This window comes from Phaethon lepturus, unplaced genomic scaffold, assembly GCF_000687285.1.
Source record: "Phaethon lepturus isolate BGI_N335 unplaced genomic scaffold, ASM68728v1 scaffold16591, whole genome shotgun sequence".
Taxonomy (NCBI): Eukaryota; Metazoa; Chordata; class Aves; order Phaethontiformes; family Phaethontidae; genus Phaethon; species Phaethon lepturus.
The window spans coordinates 8118-28502 of record NW_010518591.1 but is presented as its reverse complement, the minus strand read 5'-3'; the positions used below and the strand labels follow the sequence as shown (position 1 = coordinate 28502).

At 43.9% G+C, this 20385-nt stretch overlaps 1 protein-coding gene across 1 annotated transcript in view; it reads right to left on the bottom strand.

The window, feature by feature from the left end:
• The window catches only part of LOC104628263 (5-hydroxytryptamine receptor 2C-like), a 31472-nt gene extending 12084 nt beyond the window's left edge, over positions 1-19388 (bottom strand). The window contains exon 1 of the mRNA XM_010296787.1: positions 18927-19388. Coding sequence (XP_010295089.1) covers positions 18927-19311 — 385 coding nt within the window. The 5' untranslated portion in view covers positions 19312-19388. The remainder of the gene's footprint in view (positions 1-18926) is intronic.
• Between the last annotated feature and the right edge of the window lie 997 nt (positions 19389-20385).

The window sequence follows — 20385 nt, the reverse complement described above, 5'->3', positions numbered from 1 at the left end:
ACATCTTGGATGGAGACAGCTAGCTAGTTTTTAACGGTAAAGTAGACCCACGACTTTTGGCTTCTGCTGTGTTGAAATGCAACCTCTCTTTCCGTTCATTTCAGATCAGCTGATCCGCAGGAATCAACAAACACTTAACTGGCAAATTCAAAATTTTACCCAACAAATTCAAAATTTAAATAGCAGAGTGAGAAGTAGTTAACATTCAGAACAAACACGCAGATATAAGGACAGAGCTCTGTTGCCTCCTAAAACCAGCCATCAATATTCATAGGTGTCAGACACACGTTTACAGTCTTCTGCATCCCAGTGGGTGCCAAATAGGTATGGTAAAAGCCTGTCATACAATTTCCGTATCTCAGCGACACCAAGACCCTTTTCTACAGCTGCTGCCTCTGATTGGGGATGGAAATAGATGTTTATAAAAACAAGTGAAACACCCAAAACTCACCTAAAATAAACACATTGCAAAAAACATTATACATCAGAAGGTGGAAACGGATTGGTCAGGGTAGTAACTGGTCTGTCCTGATAACTCCAGCACAGCTGGAGAAGAGAGTCTACTGCCAACACGTCAACAGGAATGGAAATCAAACTGCCCAAAAAATAACAGAGAATCAACAGAACCTTATCGGTTGTCCTGCCTTGCCCATAAAATCTCGTACCTAAGAGCTGATAGAGCAGCTAGGTATTTCATGTTTGTGCATCACTCACTGAGCTTTGTAGTCCTAAACCTTGTTCATCTAGGATCTGAGACAGCATCTCAGAGGAGAGATTCACTCACTAAACCCACTGCTGTCCCTGTGCTTATCAGAGTTCCTGCAGGAATACTAAAGTTTTCCAGCAAGGAGACTTATTACAACCAGCAAACACAGAGGAGGCTGGAAAAATGGAATATGTATTTGAAACCACTGCATGAAACCAAAATGTTGATATAGCTCATGTTGGTAATCACAGCCTAGGCTCCATGAAAGGCTCATGCACAAATTCCCCTCATCTCATTAGCATTTTTAATGACAATTTTGGCAGACAAACTAGCGAGGATCCATTCTGTTTCTCTTGTGAGTTGTCCATTCAGAAAAGGGTTGTATTGCATCAATGAGGCAGTGTGCAAATTAGTGCAAGGCAGAGCAATTGGCATGTGGCCCCTCTTCCATCAATGTAATTTCCATTTAATTACCATGCAAGCAGATCAATCACATCAGAGTCTCTTTCCCAGCATGTGCTGATAAAACACAAAGTGGGAACTTAATGCTTACCATTAGGTCTCAGGGAAGTGAACTAACCTATGAGGGTATTTGTGCATATTTTAACGAATATGAGACAACTCTAGAACTAGAATTTCAACGGATATGTTAAGTGAATTGGAAAGAGACATTAAAATCATAATTTGCTGTGTAGAATTTAATGATATCAATTCAACAGACAGATGTGAAAGGAAGTAGAAGAAAAATTTGAGTTAATTCTGCGTTAATTGACCCAATCCTGGAAGCATTCATAATTCAAACTAATGTATTACATTGGTATATTTGTCTTACAATATATCTAAGTGCTTTTCAGAGATTTCACCTTGCTTCTCCGTATTTCTTTCCGTCTTGCATAAAGCAGCTATCTACAAATGTATTGGCCTACATAATGGCAGTGATTTTTCCATACTTTTGAGCTCAAAGGCTGGGTTGGCCCATTACATGCACCTCTTCTAAAAATGCAGTAGTCTGTTCCTCAGGGTCTTGGCATGTCACCATCGCTCAGGTTGCGCCCTTAGGCAAGAAATTACAATATTATTGTATTAGTCACATACAGAACATCGAGGCTACCATACGCTGAAGAGAAATCATACTTATTTTCACAAATACTGCCCATAAAACAATACAGTAAAAGCAACAAATATACCAAACAGCAAAATGCTGACATGAGGCATCTACCTGCATGCAACAACGCACTCCCCGAGTGAATACAGGGCATAATTTCCAAACAGAACAAGTATGAAAGAGTTTTTCGATTACACATTAAGTCAAGACAGAGCACAGAGATACAGCTGACCATCCTTGGAGTCTTTCTGCGTTTCCCCTTACATCCTCCAATATCTGCAGCTGCAGCCAGCACAGGAAAATGAGCCATATGTTAATCTTTACAACAGACTGCAGTAGGGCCGTTCCTGGGAATTATAACTGCTCGTTGGCAAGTGCTGAGAAGCACGTGCTACTAACTAGTTCCTCATCCCAATTTCACTCTGCTAGGATGAGTGAGAAGAGACAGCAAGTTCTTAGCATGAAATAATACGTCCTAGATATCTGGTGTGTGAAAGTGTTGCTAGATTTAGCTGCAGACACCTTTTAGGAGAGGAAGCAAGGGCTCTTACGGGTAAGAGAAAACAGAAGTAGAAGTAACAACTTATACAGGGTGTTTGGGATGAAGCCATTGAGATGCTCTCCTCTGTCACAGTTCAGGCCAGGCTGCTGTGGTCACATCTGTGTTTTAAACTGCAGGTCACACATATGATGCTTCTAAATAGAGAGTATTTTATTTCGCACTTTCCTAAGTTAATTTAATGTTTGGATAAAGACTAAGTGGCGTTGCTATCCTTTCTGCTCTGTTATTCTGTGGAATTACTATTTCTCTCTTTCCCCCCCCTTTTAAAAAAAAAAAAAGTCACACTGTTTACAAAAATCAATAGAAGCAAATGCCAGTTCATCGGCAGCTCCCTTGCTCACTGAGCAGATGCTGCTTGAGCACCAGGCTTTGTGGTGTGGTTGGAGAGGCGGTGCACGTTGTAACTGGGTCCTTCTCCAGATGGCCAACAGATTGTGAGAATGAGGGAGGCCTGAGTTACAGCTGAAGCTGAACTCGGGCGAGTTTTGCAAAGGGGCACCTAGGCTGGGACAAGCATCCGTATCTAAGATAACATCCCTGTAAGAAGCTGTCACAGGTAAATACATATGTACGATGACATAGACTAAAATGAACTCAATCTTGGTAAAATGTCTGCAATTCTGGTTAAATCCCTTCTATTTTAAAATTTAAGAATAGGGGATTAAACATACCTAAGGAAGACTCTGGGTGGCTGTATCCCACACGGCCCCAGTGCCCAGAGGTGGTGCTGTTCCTCCTTCCAGATGAGGCTAAATCTGTCTGTGGGAAACACATTAGTTGTCTTCGTTTTACTTGTTATCTTGGTGATCCGCCTGGCACCTTTATAAAGCAGCAAATTTATCGGTTTATCATCATAGGGTCTTTCTTTTTAAATATAATAATTCTGCTTTTGTCATTATCTTGTATCAATTTCTGGTTTGCTACAAAGCGTGTAAGTTTATCTTTCTTTTCAACTAAACTCATAAAAGTTAATTACAATGAGGCAACACACTTACAAAGCTGCTACTGGGTCTAACAGGCTACTGTCATAAAAAGTAAACAAAGATTCATGCATTTTAAAGCACATTTAGCTTCACTGATCTAGAAGCAAATTGGGCATGAGAAGATTGCACTGACAGCATGAAAACTGCTGCTGTATTTAAACTGACGTCAGTACTCCTGTAAAACAGAAATGTAACTATACACACTCCAGATTTTGGGGGCTTTACATTCCTGTGAGTTTTAAAACGCATTGCATCTTCCAAAAAATTTTAGCAAAAGAATGAAATAAAAAATATAATTGGATCTAAATCTTTATTTGCATTAAATAACAGCATTTAAATGTGTGCCACTCAAAATCATTCTAAGGAGTCATACTTGAACATAAAAGATTTATTTTGGATGGGCAATTCTCAGTTACATCATACAGGCAAGACATGCCTGTCCAATTTAGTGTCTAAAATATAAAAAATAGCTCCCTCATGGGATGCAGCATAAGTGCTGTGGGTAAATTAGAAAACTGTAAGGCCATGTGTTCAACTAGTGCCAGTAGGAGTTAATCCACTGAAACCATCTAGAGTATTTTAACATTTCCATCCACCTCCGAGCAACTTGGGAAGAGGACAAAGGTGGACTCTACCAGGCCTTTCTGCCATTTGTAGAGGCTGCACCCGAGGAAATTTCCTCCCTGAGATGCCTGGATGATATCTTACATGGTTCATGCTTACCTAGAACTGCTTCCATGGTGTGTTTTAGGGTGAGACCACATCTCAAGTTGAGCTGTAGAGCTGGAAGTGGTGCAAAAAGCCTGCCTCCCCTTAGCAAGTGCCCGCTGCGACTTTCTTACAGAAATCCGCTCTGCAACCTGCTCTCATTGCCAGTTAGCTTCTGGCTTTATTTCAGACCACAGCCTTAAATGTTTTAGCAATGACAGGCCTAACTGACCTAGCAATGACTTCTTGTGCCCTGGTAGAGCTGTGAGAGAGGAAATGCTGATAACAGGCTCCCTGGATAAAACTGCAAAGGGGACGCAGCCCAGTTTATTGACTTTCGAAGGAAAGTTGCAAAGCACGTTTACGTCTTACAAAGTACAAAGGTACATGGAGGCTCTCCTTTTTTCATACTGCAGTGTTAGGATTTTCTATTTTAAAACTGCTTCTTGCAAAAAAGTTGAGGTTGGCAAAGAGATGAATTTTTGATTTTGTAATAAGGTGCTCAGAGATTTGTCATGGCTTTCTGTTGCTACACACTGACACAGACAGATCCCGGCTTTGGCGTCCCAGCAGCAGGCAGACCTGAAAGGAAACAGGCTCTGGAAGATGTAAGGTATGACTGCAGTAGCTCAGTGTCTAATACTTGGTAGCAAACAACAGGACACAGCAAGTCAGAAAGTCCTGTTCACTCCTGTGTTCCTGTGGGATCAGGAAACTTGGAATCTCTGCGATTTCATTTTTCTATTTGGATCGTGTTGCTCAGCAAAATATTATTTCTTTCTCTAAGGTGAATTTGCTTTCTCTGCCTTTTTAAAAAAAATATTTTTTTAAACAAAACTGATGAAATAAGCAAAAAAACCTCAACAATCTCAGCCAACCCAGAAGAGAGGAGTTCACTCCTTTTCCAGCAGGAAACATAGAGCAAAAGAGAAGCGCCTTAGGGAGAACCAGCCGCACAAAGCCAATGCAGAGGCAATCACAAGCGTTTCCTCCCAAGCCACATTAAGCAAGTGAATGCCCACTGAAACACACTTTAGGATCAGGCCCCGTGAAGGCTGGGAGCACATTTCAGCACCGAGCTGAATGTTTCACACTGTGCAGCATTAGGTCATCTTACTTGGACAAACACCAGCTCATTTCTCTTACCTATATGTACCATAAAGCTTTAACAGGAGAGCGGCTTGTGCTTTGTGTGATGGTGCTGAAACCAAATAAGCAGCAATACCACAAAGGGAGCTGCATTGCAGCAGCAGAAGAAATTTCCTTAGACTCAGAAGAGAGCAGCAAAGCATCTGGGACCCTTCTAGATGAAGGATGCTGCCATAGTCATGCCAAGAGCTAGTCATGACCGTGCAGGAGGAGTGTAAAGAGGGTTGGAGGAGGCAGAGAAGTGCTCTGGCAAAAGCCTTAGCTTCTGTAGACTTGCTGCCAGCATTCCCACTGACTTTAGTGTGGTCAGGATCTCCCCTGGTGCGTTTTGTAGGAAGCCATTCCCTAGGTCCACCTGTAAGCGCAGGGGAAAAATCACACTATGTTACCCACCTGCAGCCTGCTGCCCCTGATCAAAGCTAAGGAGACAGTAACACATTTAGAAAACAAAATCTAGGGTGTTCTTTAGCATTCCTGTTTTTAATTTTTCTACATTTAGGGGGGAAAAAAAAAAAAGAAAGGACTTCTCTTTTCTCCCTGATGGGTCACCTTTAATCTCAGAAATACGGATTCATGCTTCTATGCAGCATTTTCTAGATTAGCACAGCTGATTGCTCTGTCCGTGAAAAAGCCTGTCAAACCCACAGCATCCCTCACAATTGGTGAAAATCGGGGCCACAAGCACCTTTTCCTGAAAAAGGCCAAGATTAGCGCTCAGCCTGGCAGTGCTGTAACATGCCAAGACTACCGAATGGTGCACATGTAGCTCGCTCACACCTGACACCCACCACAGCCCCCTGACCCACTGATGTGCACCCTGCTCTTGAGAGCCATACCCAGGGGCCCGGTGATCCCCTCAGCCTCTCTGGAGGGGTGCTGTTTAATTAAATCTAACACAAGCTGATTCAAAGGGTGTACACTCAATAAATGCTCTAACAGCCAACAGAAAGCAGCCACGCAACCTTCTCCATGACCAGCCCTCGTGATGGAAGCTACCAGAAACAGAAGCTGTTGGAAGCATTTGTGCTGTGTTCATCCGTGCTGGACCGAGCAGCCTGAGCTCCATGTGCAGCAACATCATCCCGGGCAGATCACAGGCTCAAGGCTCCGTTAACCCACGGTAGGCAAAGCAGCCGGTCGTTTAACAGCGAGAGGTTAGGAGGAGCAGAAAAAGCATGTTTAGAAATGTGAAATGTTTATTGTTCTCTGGTGTTTTCTCCTAAAGCTGGCATATTTGACAAGATCCTCTGTCAATGGGAATGAACACAGGGAGAGTAATAAAGAATACCTCTCCTTACACCAAGCAGCAGGCTGAAGCTAGAGCTGGATGATATACAGGCAGCACAGAGTGAAGAAATAACAGGAAGGAAGCAGGTGGTAAAAAATTAAATAGTAACAATTCTGCCTCCATATCTGACAGCAGAAATTAGTCTTCAGAGTCCCATAAAATGATGCTCCACAATGTGGATTACTCCCGAGCTCAAATTAGTCATAAGGACCTGGCACAAAACTGCCAGGCCCTACCCACAGCAGGCAAGAAAGGTGCCATTCAAACTCTCTTTTAAGGCTGGCGTTGATTTACTCTGGGGAAAACCCTCTTTGCAATAGCAAACCCTTTGCTACGTCATCCAGAGCTCAGCAGTACAGGAAGCAAGATTAGAGGTTGAAGGCAAGAGGTCCTCTGCTCTCCTCCTGAAAAAGAGACCTGCCACGTGCAATGCCGACACGACGGGCAAGAAGCTTGTAGGGAATATCTGGCGCATCTTGGGAGCCCAGGAGTCTCCATCGCTGTCAGAGGTTGACCCGCTGAGCTCTTTCCTTGGAGGAAGGTGCTCGCTGACCGCTGAAACCAGCTCCTGTTTCCCACAGGCCAGAGAGTGGCCCAGTTCACAGCACAGGCCTGCAAACCGCAGGCTGGAGCTCACAGCTTCACAGCCCTGGCGCGGCTTTTGCTGTCTGAGCATGCTGAAGGACGGCATTTGAGTTTCTCAGCAGTGTTGCAGAGTTGGAAATTTGTTTTCATTTAGCGTTAGAATAAACATGAGAACTTTTGAAGATTGTTGCAAGAATAGAGTTATGTTAAAGAAAAAACACAACACATTTTCAAGACAGCAGTTCTACTTTATAGCTTGAAATATAGTCCAACACGCCCTAGTGATTATTATGTTACTGGCTAAATTTTTAATTTTTGCGCAACAGATCATCCTGAAGCTGGCAGAATGGGGACTCGGACTCCCACATGCCGCAAAAATACTTCACCAGCAATGAGAATAATCCCATTCCTCTTCCAGCTTCCCAGGAGAAGCACTGTAGACATGGATACGCTTCTTCAGAGTTTTTGGTTTTGGCAACGCACCATATTTTAATCAAGAATGTAATTAGACAAAAGCACTCTGAGCCATTTTATTTGCCAGAACACGCTCTCTCAGGATGCTACGCGTCTCCAGCGCAGCGGCTGGAGAGAGGCCGTTGCTCCACGCTTTTCTGCAAGGCGAGGCACCGAGCGGAGCGCAGCGCGACGGAGTCCGGGCTCCCGCGAGCTACAGCGGAGCGGCCGCAGGAGGGAGGGAGCTTCACCGAGTAAAGCATCCGCCTCCAGAGCGCGTAACGAAGAATAACAGCCTGCACTTCCAGGAGGAAAGCGCAGAGCAGTACACCTTGTGGAACGTGACCTTCATCTCTGTAACCGAAGTTAATGAGGCCTCGCCAAGAGCCCAGGAGGGACACTTGTGCACTCATTAGAGCCAGTTATTAACACCCAGTTCACTTGTCCTACCTCGGGTAACAGATGGCAGTGGGGGTAGAAGGATATCAAAATATCATGGAGGCCGAGTGATAGGTACGGTTGGTTGGTTGCACCTACGCATCGTTGCCCCACAATACCTGCTCTGACTTTGGCCCCTACACATCGCACAGGGCCTGGCCTGGGGCTCAGTGTGGCTGCACGTTCTCACACGGGTTGGAGGTAAGACTCAAATCCTCCTGCCAAACACACAGGGGGAAATCACCGACACAAGGAGCTGCCTGCGATCCTTTCGTGTGGGTCACGGGGTCTCCGAGGACGCAATTCAGATGACACTTGGGGTGCACCACCAGCAAGCCCCGCCTGCTCCTCTCCCTCCCGGTGTTCTGAAGTGTATGCCTGGCTGTCACATCCTGCCTGCCATGGTAATGCTGCAAATTTACCAGCTGCGTTCGCCGCACAGAGGCCAGCTAAGGAAGGGACAGATTTGTCCCGAGGGAGAGAAAAGAGCTTCCATACAGAAGATTTACAGCGAGTCCCATGGAATTTTTTAGGAGGCATTTACAATGCAAGCCAAGGTTTTACCAAAATCTGAATTTTAATAGAACAGGAACTGGTCCCACAAAAAGTGACAAGCTTTCTAAATCTGCCTGTGCAGCTGTGGCGCACAGAGGAAAAACAGCTCAGTTACTGATAAAGGACATTACCATCTGCCCAAAGTAGTGATGGCAGGTCAAACACTGAACACTGTTTTAATTTAATCTACTAGAAGACAGACAGATCCTGCAGATGTTAGAAGTGATGCACAACTACTTCCCAGAGGAGCTAAGTGCACTCTGTAGCACTTCTTGCTCTACCCAACTTTCAGTTGAGACACTGTTCAGAAGTCAAATCCAACTCAAATTAATGCTTTAATATAATTAAAATAAACCTCCTAATGGACAACAGTCTTTCTGCAGGCAGCAGAGACTTCCCTGACTTGCTTCCTTGAATTTATGCAATTTATTTATGGATTGTTCCCTTGCTTGCAAGCCTTGAAATCAAAATCCATTCGTCGTCTCAAAAGGAGAAACTTAGCAGAAAGAAAGCCAAGATAGAAGCTTGACCACAAAATTTGTCACTGGTTCCTTCCTAGACCAGAACCTCACCATCAGTGCTGTGTGTCTCGTTTTACACAGCACGGCAGCAACTCGTCATGGAAGAGGTAGAGATGAGCTTTCTCAAGTTTTATGGGCTGCCCATTTTTGACCTTTCTCTTATGCAACCTGATGAGGACTAAAACTTCAAGGAGCCTTAGAAAGGAGTGGATGAAGAAGCCACTTCAGTCAAATGAATGTTCCCAGACAATAGGGACAATCAGTACAGATGTTACCGGTGACATGTCATTTCATTGAAAATAAAAACAAGTTTAAGCCCCGAGTCCCTTTATCAAGGGGTAGCTGTGCCCACGTAAACACCTTTTGTCACTTAACTGCATCCATGGTTTGACATTGTTTGTACTTCCTCTTCATTCCTGGTCCAGACAATATTCTTAATTCTCTTTGGATTGTTATATGACTTCTTGGAGAGGAAGACAACCAAAAAAAATCAAATACCTCAACTCACCATTGCCAAGGGTGAAGCCTTTTTTTTTTTTTTAAACAATTTTTTTATTTTGCATAGCTACCAGAAGACTGCAACATGCCTTCCAGAAGAGTGTCCAGCACTTTTTTCTATGAAATTAACTGAGAAAATGAAAGACACTGAAAGAAAGATAAGGGAATGTCGTGGTTTAACCCCAGTCAGCAAGTAAGTACCACACAGACACTCGCTCATTCCCCCATGGTGGGACAGGGGAGAGAATGAGAAGGGTGAAAGTGAGGAAAATCATGGTTTGAGATAAAGACAGTTTAACAGGTAAAGCAAAAGCCACACACACAAGCAGAGAAAAACAAGGAATTCGTTCACTACTTCCCATGGGCAGGCAGGTGTTCAGCCATCTCCAGGGAAGCAGGGCTCCACCATGCGTAATGGTTTCTTGGGAAGACATGCCATCACTTTGAATGTCCCTCTACCCCCTCCTTCTTCTTCGTCCCAGCTTTACATAGCGAGTATGACATCATATGGTATGAAATATCCCTTTGGGCAGCCTGGTTCAGCTGTCCTGGCTGTGTCCCCTCCCAGCTCCCCGTGCACCCCCAGTCTTCCTGTTAGCAGGACAGCATGAAAAGCTGAATTGTCCTTGACTGCTTAGCAACAACTCAAAACATCAGCACATTATCAACATTTTCTCATCCCAAATCCAAAACATAGCCTCACACTAGCATCTATGAGGAAAATTATCCCAGCTGAAGCCAGAACAGGCATTCATGATAGTTTCATATAAAGTATTTATCTCAATGGAGGATATTGCACATCTCTGCCTGTTGAGAAAGTCCTGGGGATGGGGCTGCTCCTTGAATGAACACATATAATTTCATCAGTTAGGAAAAAAAAGTCCAAATAACTGTATCGAGCTCATATTAGTGCCATTCTACAGATACCAAATTTGATTTCTCATCTCTCATAACAAGAGAATACAAAAACCTCGAGGAGATTTTCAGACAAGACATTAGTAAAAAGACACATCAAAATAATGCGAAAGAATAACAAAAGCCTAAAATAAGTCAAATTCCTGTGACAAATTTTAAAAACAATTCTGCCTTAATAAGAGTAGCAAGAAGATGACTCTGACGTACTGTGGAGCACTATGGTCTTTATCTTAAAGTGCTTTGCACTGCTCCGATGATGACACTTTCCCCACTAATCTGGCTTCCACTCTTTATTGTGCAAAGCCCAACATAAAAAACTAACCAAAAAATAAAATAAACACGATAAAAAGCCAAAACCAAGGTATGGATAATCTCAGAAGAGATCAGAAGTGAAATTAAGAAGAAACTTCTGTGTGGAGCAAAGCCAGCTTTCCATATAACAATTAAAAGCTAAAGGCTCCTACTCTAAGTGTTTTGGAAGAGGTTGATGCTAATACAAGTGACCAAATTTAATCACTGCTGAGAAAGGGCATGTAGTGTCACTCCCTCCTCTTGCCAGGTATCGTCACCCTCTCCAGTCCTGAGCTCCTGTGCTGATTTCAGATCTTCAGCCTTTGACTCTCACTTGACCAGAAGCCATCGGTTTTCCACCAACACAAGCTAAAGCTATGTAGGGTCGTAATGTGATTTCCAAACACGATCTAGCAGAGTGTCATCACAGGGTGCAATATTCTCAGGGGCTCTGGAAAATCCTGCAAGTTAGCATTTAGCCTTTCAGTACTTAAAGGAGGCTTATAAGAAAGATGGAGATAAACTTTTTAGTAGGGCCTATTTTAAACTAAAAGAGCGTAGATTTCAACTAGATAGAAGGAAGAAATTTTTCACAATAAGGGTGGTGAAACGCTGGCACAGGTTGCCCAGAGAGGTGGTAGATGCCCCATCCCTGGCCCTGTTCCAGGTCAAGTTGGACGGGGCTCTGAATAACCTGATCTAGTTGAAGATGTCCCTGCCCATTGCAAGGGGGTTGGACTAGATGACTTTCAAAGGGCCCTTCCAACCCAAAGATTCTATGATTCTGTGATTTAGCTGCCTCAAAATATTTTACAACCAGGATCCCATATTCAACAGGATACAGAGAGTATCCAAGAGGCTATTTAGTTTTTCCCCCCCTCCCCTTGCTCTAAGCACAATTTAAACCTCGGGTAGTAGAAGAGAAGAGTTTACATGAATTCAGGGCACACTACAGAGCTTTCTTTCCCAACAGCAACACAGACATGCCACAACTTAATCCCATTTGTCACATTACGTAAACAGGCAGTTGTTCAGTTGTTCACATAGTGTAGCAGCCAATGGATTTTACTGATGACAAAAGATAACAAACTAATACATGCTGTTGGATATAAGTTTCATTGCACACTTCCCAGGTACAACGTGTCATTGGAGAGCCAAAAAAAAATAAAATCCCATCTCTGAGTTTATGACATAGTAGCTAGTGCAAGCAGTCTAGGTGTTTCCACTCACACTCTAGCAGAAGAATAAATTGTAGTGGTTACTCAGTACAAACAGAAAGGTCATGCATTTAAAATTAACATGCATGGAAAATATTTTCTGAAAGTAATGCAACTGCCGTCTGGAACTTGGTGTAGGGGAAATGCAGCTAAGGCCATGACTTGGCAGGATTTTTTAAACGACTGACCATTTCTAGATACCTGAATATCATATCAAAGTGCTAAACAAAACCTCGAGACAGACAGATAACAGGGGATATAATTCTCATAATACAGGGCACAAGTCAAACACCAGCCAATATAGTCTAGGAGGAAATGTTCCCCTTGAGAAGGCTCTTCTATAACAGTCTGGTACAGGAAAATTCATCGCTTTGCTCAGGCCCCTGTTAGAGACAAAATATTAGTCTAGTTGGACCTCTGATCTGATTTGGTCTAGCAGTTATACTCCAGGGTTTTCCATTCATTAAGACCTTTGTCTATATTCTACATAACCGCAACCATTTACATTTTGCCATTTCCTTTATTTTCATTGCAGCTGGTGGTAGGCTTAGGGTCTCCGTAACTATGTAGTTTGGTTTGTTTCAGAGACTTTAAATAATTCCCACTCTCCTTTCATTGTTTTCTCTTCTGAAGGGAAGTGCACCTCACCAGCACCTCCTCCCATGCCTGTAGCCGTCCCCCAGCTCCTGGACCATCTCCAGAGCACCTTTGCCCACGGCACAGCAGATCCTGCTCTCTGGGCATCAGCTGCGCAGGATGTCAGGGTGCATATTCAGAACAGCATTTGCCTCTGGGGGTCAGAGATTAAGGCCTATCCGCATCCCTAAAAATAATTTCCTTATAAATGCACCTAAGTGCTGCTGAGATCCAATTTTCTCAGGGCACATGTGGATGTTTGTAAGGCTCTGGGAGGCTCAGCTGGCACTGGCTCACGCTGTGGCTGGGCTGGCAGCCCATGGCTTTTACCCTTGCCCCCAGGGTTTTGCTGCAGGCATTTGCCTTGTCTTCACTGCTCTTATGCCAGTCTCTGGCTTTTCTTTCTCTCCTCTCTTGGCTACTCTCCGAGGACCCTGGTTATAAGCCATAAAAAAACTTGTTTTCCCTCTGCTCCTTCCTACCATCCCAGGTCACAGATCAGAGACAACAAACACATACGGGAAGCAGAACCGCTCCGTACCAGCTCCTTCTCAGTGAAGGTGTTGTACCTCAGACATCATTTGTAAGGGCATTATTATAACAAGGTGAGATTTCACCTTTCTCCTGACAGTAATCATGTTAATACTTAATATCAATCATATAAATATTTAAAGCCTCACTACAGTATTGAGAGAAGCAATTAGTAAGTATCTGTGTAGCCCTAGGAGGGCCCAAACGTTAAACCTGATAAATATTCATGTTAAAAGAGCAGCTCGAGCTTCCACTGTGCTGGGAGACGCTGTCAGTGCTCTCTGGGGATGAAGCCTTGGTGATCCTGTGCTTATTTTCACTTTTTTTATCAACATGGTGTCTCTGCTCTCCACTGCTCCGATGCCAGCCCTGGCTCCAGGCACCAGTCTGCCCATCGGCCAGGCTGGGAGGGCTCCAAAATCTCAGAACATCTAAAAATTTCAGCTGATCCCATTGCTAGCAGAGCTGAGCCTGGAGCAGCAGTTACTACTGGCAGTAGTTACTACTGGCAGTACCACAACCAGTTAAACCAGCTGGGAGAGGAAAGGGGTGCCCTCGGTCCTCCCCGAGGCGTGCAAATGCATATCCAGCAGCACAGAGCCAGCAAGACGATGCTGCCCCGGCGCAGGGAGGCACCCGGGGTAACGTGGCATGGGAAGGACAACGCCAAAGCAGCGCGATGGGTGACGGGTCACCGACAAAGCGTCCACTGCCGGCTCCACACCCAGGATTTTGGGTTTACCACTGTTCCAGACCATTGATGGATTTTAAGCACAACTTGTTACATTAAAATACCGCAGGGTGATCTCACCAGTTCACCATGTCAGCCGTAAGCCAATGACTAGATTAGAAAATAACCAGCTAAAATCTGAGCACAGAGTTTGTCAGAAGGGGAAGGCTGTTAATTATCCAGGTGGACTGACACAGTCACTTACACACACACGTGACTGCAGTCATTTAACTCACAACCACGAATACACTAAAAGAGTTAAGGAAACTCCAGTATAAGAAACATCTCTTCTTTTTTCATATTTTTCTTCTTTTTTCGAGGATGAAGGGCCAAAACAGCAGCTGTATTTAACTCCTTGTATCCTTCCCACACAACATTTGGGCACAGGTGCCTGTAGCTGGTTGGCAGCAGTAAATACTAACCTGTACCTTGAGAGTCATTACTAGGAATCAGCAGGGAAAAAAATTAAATTAAAAAAGAAAAACATTTTTTAAATGGCAGAGCAGATGGACCCAGCTGTTGAAGGAGCACGTTGCTCCTTGCTGCAGCTTCAGAAAATACCTGGCATATCAAGGTGTGCAGCACGCCCTGGCACTGCCGAGGGCATCTGCATTACAAACACCCCAGGCACCCTCCGTCTGTCCTTTCAGGTGTCAGCTGAGCCCAGGAACTTCCTCAGCAACACCTCGTCCTTGTCTCGCCTGATCAGGTCTCTGCAAGATGTTCACTGCTGATAGCAAGTGCCACCCTAGAAAGGCAAAGCAGGGTCAGGCGAAATGAGACTGCGGACCAGGCTGACCGACAGCTCTTTGTGCTCCCCCCCTTCCCTCCGCAGGGGGAACAAACAGCGAAGTCTGCCGCAAGTGCTCAGCACATCTCTGTCACCACATAATAATGATGATAATTATCAATAATAACAATAATCTGGATGTAAAGCTGCTCCAGCAGTTGGGGCTAATGGCTGCTGAATCTAATACCAGCCTTCCTGGAAGCCGCGTCGGTTCGCCAGCATTATAGTGGTTTTTGAAACTCAAAGAGAAGAGGGAAGCCTGGCACCTGGAGTGGCAGATGAGTGTGCTGGCCCCTTGTTGGCCACACTCTGGCAACTTGTTAGCGGCTGTGAACCCGTTTCATCAGAACGAAGAAAGTTTAATACCTTCTGGAATTTCCACTCAGATCAGCCGATGAGACTCTCTCGCATCTCTTCATTACTCCTAGTAGACAAAGGGCAGCCCTCTCTCTCTTGCCCGTATACACTAGACACGATGCAAACCCACCACTGCTTATCCCTAAAATGCTCTGAGGTGAGGAGACAACCTCCACGTGTTGTCAGAAGCTCCATTACATGCAGAGTACTTGATGCCCTATCACACCAGTATTTTTAATTAATCAGAAGTTTCTCCACTGAGATTAAACATGGTGTTAATTTCTCATTTACACTCCCCAATACATGGTCATTAATTAGCATACTAATTTGTTTCATTCTTTAGGAACTGCATGCCGTGGAAAACATTCTAAGTTGTCAAATGCAACTCATCGATTAGTCCAAGACATTCAAGACAGACTAATTGATAAACATATCAGAGCACTGACTAATTGGTGAAAAATCCAGCATGATGCATCCTGCCATCCCTTCCTTTGTAATAACATTCTTGAATTAATTAACAACTTGATTTTTCCTTCTTTTAATTAAGAAAACCACTGAAAACCAGAGTCTTTGTGGAGGGTGTCTGTTCAATTTTCTGGCTATGCTTGAAGTGCAGTCTACTTCATCTACCTCATTAGCTGAAAAGTAAGGAAATTAACCTACTCTGCAAACTAAAATTTATCATTGGGGCTAAGAGAGCTGATGTGGAAACTTAAAGATTCAACTTCAGCCCTCTTCTATTTATTATATGTATTTTTTTTAAGGTTCCTTTCTGATTACATAAATTAAAAGTGACTTCTACAAATCTGGAAGAGATGTGCTGCATACATTTCTCCGTACAGCATGCGTCAGCTTTTGAAACAGCCTAGTGTAATATGTAGTCTATATGGAACACATAGGGTAAAATATACCCAGTAAAAACGACTGAACATTCACAACTATGTCTCCAAGTAGTAATGCTCTCCCTGATCAGTCCATGTCCATGAACCCTGGCTACTCTCAGAGGAATTCTGCCGATATGTGAATATTTGCCCCTTTAATCACCGATAATTGCTTTTTGTGCTACCGTGTCAAATAGAATATAAGACCTACTGAAGCATTTGTATAATGTTTGGATTTCCTGACCTCCAGCTCTTAGAAAACAAAACAAACTGTCCTACTGGCCACTGTGGCATCCTGAGTGCTTGCAGGCTGCTGTGGGAAGAACCATTTTTCCCAAAACTATAGCTAAGAGGAAACTAAGCCAAGAAACCTCGTGTCACACAAGGGGCCAGATTTTGTCCTCAAAACCAGTGTGCGCAATGGTGCAGAGATGTTACTCATGACACCAGATACAACAGACTCAGGAGTAAGCGATAGCTCTCTGGAGGCTGCCCGTTATAACAGCAGCATTTGTTAACGTGGCACCTCTGCCAAGAGCCTTTCCAGCTGATGTCTCGCGTTGCCATAAGAACTGGCCCACCACGGTGAGTATAATATACACGATACCTCCCTGCCAGAGCTAGAAATAGGCGCAGGGCTCTGAAAAGCCTGATGACTCTGGCACATGTGAAGGTGAGGAAGATACGGCTGTATTCAGTCCAAGTTGTATGTAGTGATGAGTGACATGTTTAACCTGCTTTTCCTCTGCTCTTGCATGCCTGTTTTATTTACTTACCATCAAATGCTGAGGTTGTGGATGTGCCCTGTTAAGTCTTATACTCCGAATTATTTTTCTAGATGCCCAGAAAAGGGGCATTATGATTGATTTAAAGATTTAAATCCATTATGATGGATTTAAAGAGGAGCAATACCCTCTCAGACATACCCAGTCAGTCCATGCCCTTTAGCTTCGCGGTATCAAACGAAGTGTTTATTTTCAGGACAAATTAGCAAATAACCACTTGGGAAAGGGGACAGATTTCCTCTACTCCCTCTGGCAGCCTCCTCCCCTTGCTGCTGCAGTGGCACTGCCCTGGCCGCTTACTTGCACAATTATTAGCTTAAATAATATAGAAAAGTGATTTCACACGGGTGAAAATCCAAATCAGTCCGCAAATTCCCCTGAGGCTCCATCTTCCCCAAATGGAGCTTTTCCTCCTGCCCTCAGAAAGCCTGAAGGCAACACGCCTGCTTTGGTCCAGCCTAGCAGGGGCTTCCGAGCCGGCCCAAGGGAGCAGTGCCAGCACCCAGCGCAGCTCCGGCAGCCTCCTGGCTCCCCCGAAATAACAGCACTATTCTCATTTCTCACAGTATTTCCACTAATTTTCCAGGCCCCTTCTGAAATTATAACCTTTGCCAAAAAAATGTAGTGCCATTTGCCTGTGGAGGACTGTTTGGGCCACCAACTGGTGCTCTGGTAGGAAGGAGGAACAATTACAATTCTTCTTCAGATCAATGGTATTTACTTGCCTCTAAATATGGAGCACAGTTTACACCTTTAAACTACCTTAAGTAATCATTTTCCGGACAGAACAGAAAATCCATTTCCATTAGTTTCCAAAGACTCAGAAAGTATGTGTGTAGGAAGACCGCTTCCATAAATTCACCTTTTTAGAGTCACTGGGTAACCCAGAATTTATGCAAGTGCAGGTCAGTCAAATCATTCAGTATTTATATGCTCCCTTTCAAGCTCCAGGGAACCAGAGTAAAATGCTAAAAATAAGATACACATGTTATAATACGCAGAAGATTTAGAGATAGAACTATTCTGACAGGCCAAAATAAAAAACTTCATGCATATGATCTCAATGGCTAGGTCTGTACCTAAATCACATATTGATTTAACTCACTGTAGACAAGTTATGTAAGCTTTGGAATTATGTATGCTTGATCAATGTGTTTTAGAAATGAATCTCTGTCTGACTTAATCATTTAGGCAAGGGAAGAAGTCACATAAATATCCCTACATTTTACTTTATAGGACAGTAAACCAATTTCTAATCAAATCTGTAAGTAAACAGCATTATTTGTTTCCAAGAAATATCAATATTAAAATACTTTTCAAAGAAAATTTGAAAACAGACTTCAAAATTGTGTTATCTATTAAACACACATTATATTGATACGTGAGTATACAAACATGATGATCAAAGATACAGAGGCGAACGCAGTACCCCTTTGTAATATCCAGGGATGGAGAGTCCTAGCTGAAACAAATTGGATTCAGAGTCTCAGACATGAAAAAGTTGGATGCGTTTGATATTTTACTCCTCTGAAGTGCTAACAGTGATTCTACACTTGAGTGCAGGGGCAATGCCCCGCTTCAGCGCAAACGCGCTGACCCTAATACGGTAGGGAAGCAATAAATGCTTACACCTATACATGTAGGTCTCAAAGTGTTTTAAAACAGAGGACGTTTTCTCAGGTAGGGAAACTGAGGCACAGAAAGGCAAAATGACCCCCTGAAAGGCACAAGGCAAGCTCAGGTATAAATGCCAAGAGTGAAGACTTTTTATTTGAATGCCAAATCTAGTTGTGCAAACCTCCTCTCCACCACATCATTGCTCAAATCCCACTGGTGTCAGTGGGAGCTCAAGGACTGATTCTGACCTGGCTTAGAGCTGGCTCAGTCACAAACACACTCCTCAGCTTTTCCCTAAGGTCTTGTGTCCAAGCTAATTTTGGGGCAGTCCAACCAAAAGGTAAAAAGCTGACTCTCTGTTGCAGTTTCTCTGGGTGGCCTCAGCAATAAAAACCCGATGCTGATACCATTCCCAGGTCATTCCCAGCAGCATGGAAACAAGCTCTGCTCCCAGAAGAGCATTGTCCTCACCCAGCAGTGTGAACCTCAGCACGGACCTGTGGCCAAGTCCACACTGATACTCCCCAAGCTACCAACACATGAAAAATTGGGCAAAGCAGATTGCTACAGCCTCGGGGGATTCCCTGCGAAAGCGTATAGTCAAACAAGGAGGGAAGCCACTTACCGTACAGGACTGTAATGAGCGACACGGGCATGACCAGGATACCCACCAGCATGTCTGCCACTGCCAAGGACATCAGGAAGAAGTTCGTGGCATTCTGCAACTTCTTCTCCAAGGACACAGCCATAATTACCAATATGTTCCCCCCAATAGTCAACAGGATGACAACCAAGATCAGGAGGGCTGGCCAGTTCTTCTCCCTCACAGACATCCGAGAGACTTCGCCCTTCTCAGAGGCATTAAGAGGATCAGATGTAGGCAAACTCTGATTCAGAGTCAAATTGCTGCTTGAGGACCAAGCCATCAGACCACCATGCAAACTAAAATCCAGCGTAACAGACACTGTTGTTAAGCTGGGTAATATTCCAGTGCTACTTAAAGTGCTCATCGTCTGGGACTGGTTTTTCTGTCTCTTAACCGTGCCTCAGAGATGATCCCTTTTCCAACTTGCGGGTCCAAGGCAGATGCCGAACTTCACAAAACCTGAGCCAGAAAATAATTTGATCTTCCATAGTGAAATAAACCTTAGAGAAGTTAGCATGGAGCTCGTCTAGTTTCCTTGGGTGTGGTGGAAGATGACCACTGACCAGCAACCTCGAGGGAAAGGAGACTTTGCAATCTCCAGCTGGTTTCCAGGTCCACCATTCTGAAAAGAAAAGAAAAAGTATATTCTTCACTGAAATCACAGTATACACACCACCTTCTTTATCCCCAGGCAAATGACATTCTTATTCGCGCCCGTCCTGCTGGCTAGGATGTTCTCCAGACTGCGAGCAATTTATCTTATGGGTACAGACTATGCCTACAATTATGGGGGAGAGACAGAGAGAATGACATCAGCGTGCTCTGGCTGGTTAAAAGCTGATTATCACTAATTAAATGTTTTGTGAAACCTGCAAAAGCAAGTCTGACGAGCAAAATACATTTCGATTGATAGCCACTTCACAGATACTCTGCCGCTGTGTAAAATAGTAATTGCACAGAATTCCAACCAATCCAGATAGCGCAGCCAAAGCACAGTGTAAGCCCTCACCTTAAATGGAAGTGTTTGGATATATTTTGCATGTTCTGAGATAAAGCCCAGGTGTTGTAAAAACCCTCAGACGTTAATCATTAACTGTCCTATAATAATGAAGACTATAGTTTGGTTTTTATTGGGAAATAAATGGTGGATAAAACGCAATATAAATTAGGTGACGTTATACGATGCTATGCTGTCAATCTCTCGAAACAAACAGATAACAAAGAGTTAAGAGAAAAGAAAGGACAAACTTTCATAAAAGCTAAGCAGTTATTTCTGCTCCTCTTCATTCGTTTCTGTGCTGCTGTGCTTTCATGCTGATCACCAGCACGCAGCTGCACCAGTAAGCCCAGACCCGCCAGCTCGCTGCCCTGGACTACTGCAAGTATCTGCACCCTCATCACACGCACAGTCGGTAGGATAGATTTCCTCAGAGTATCT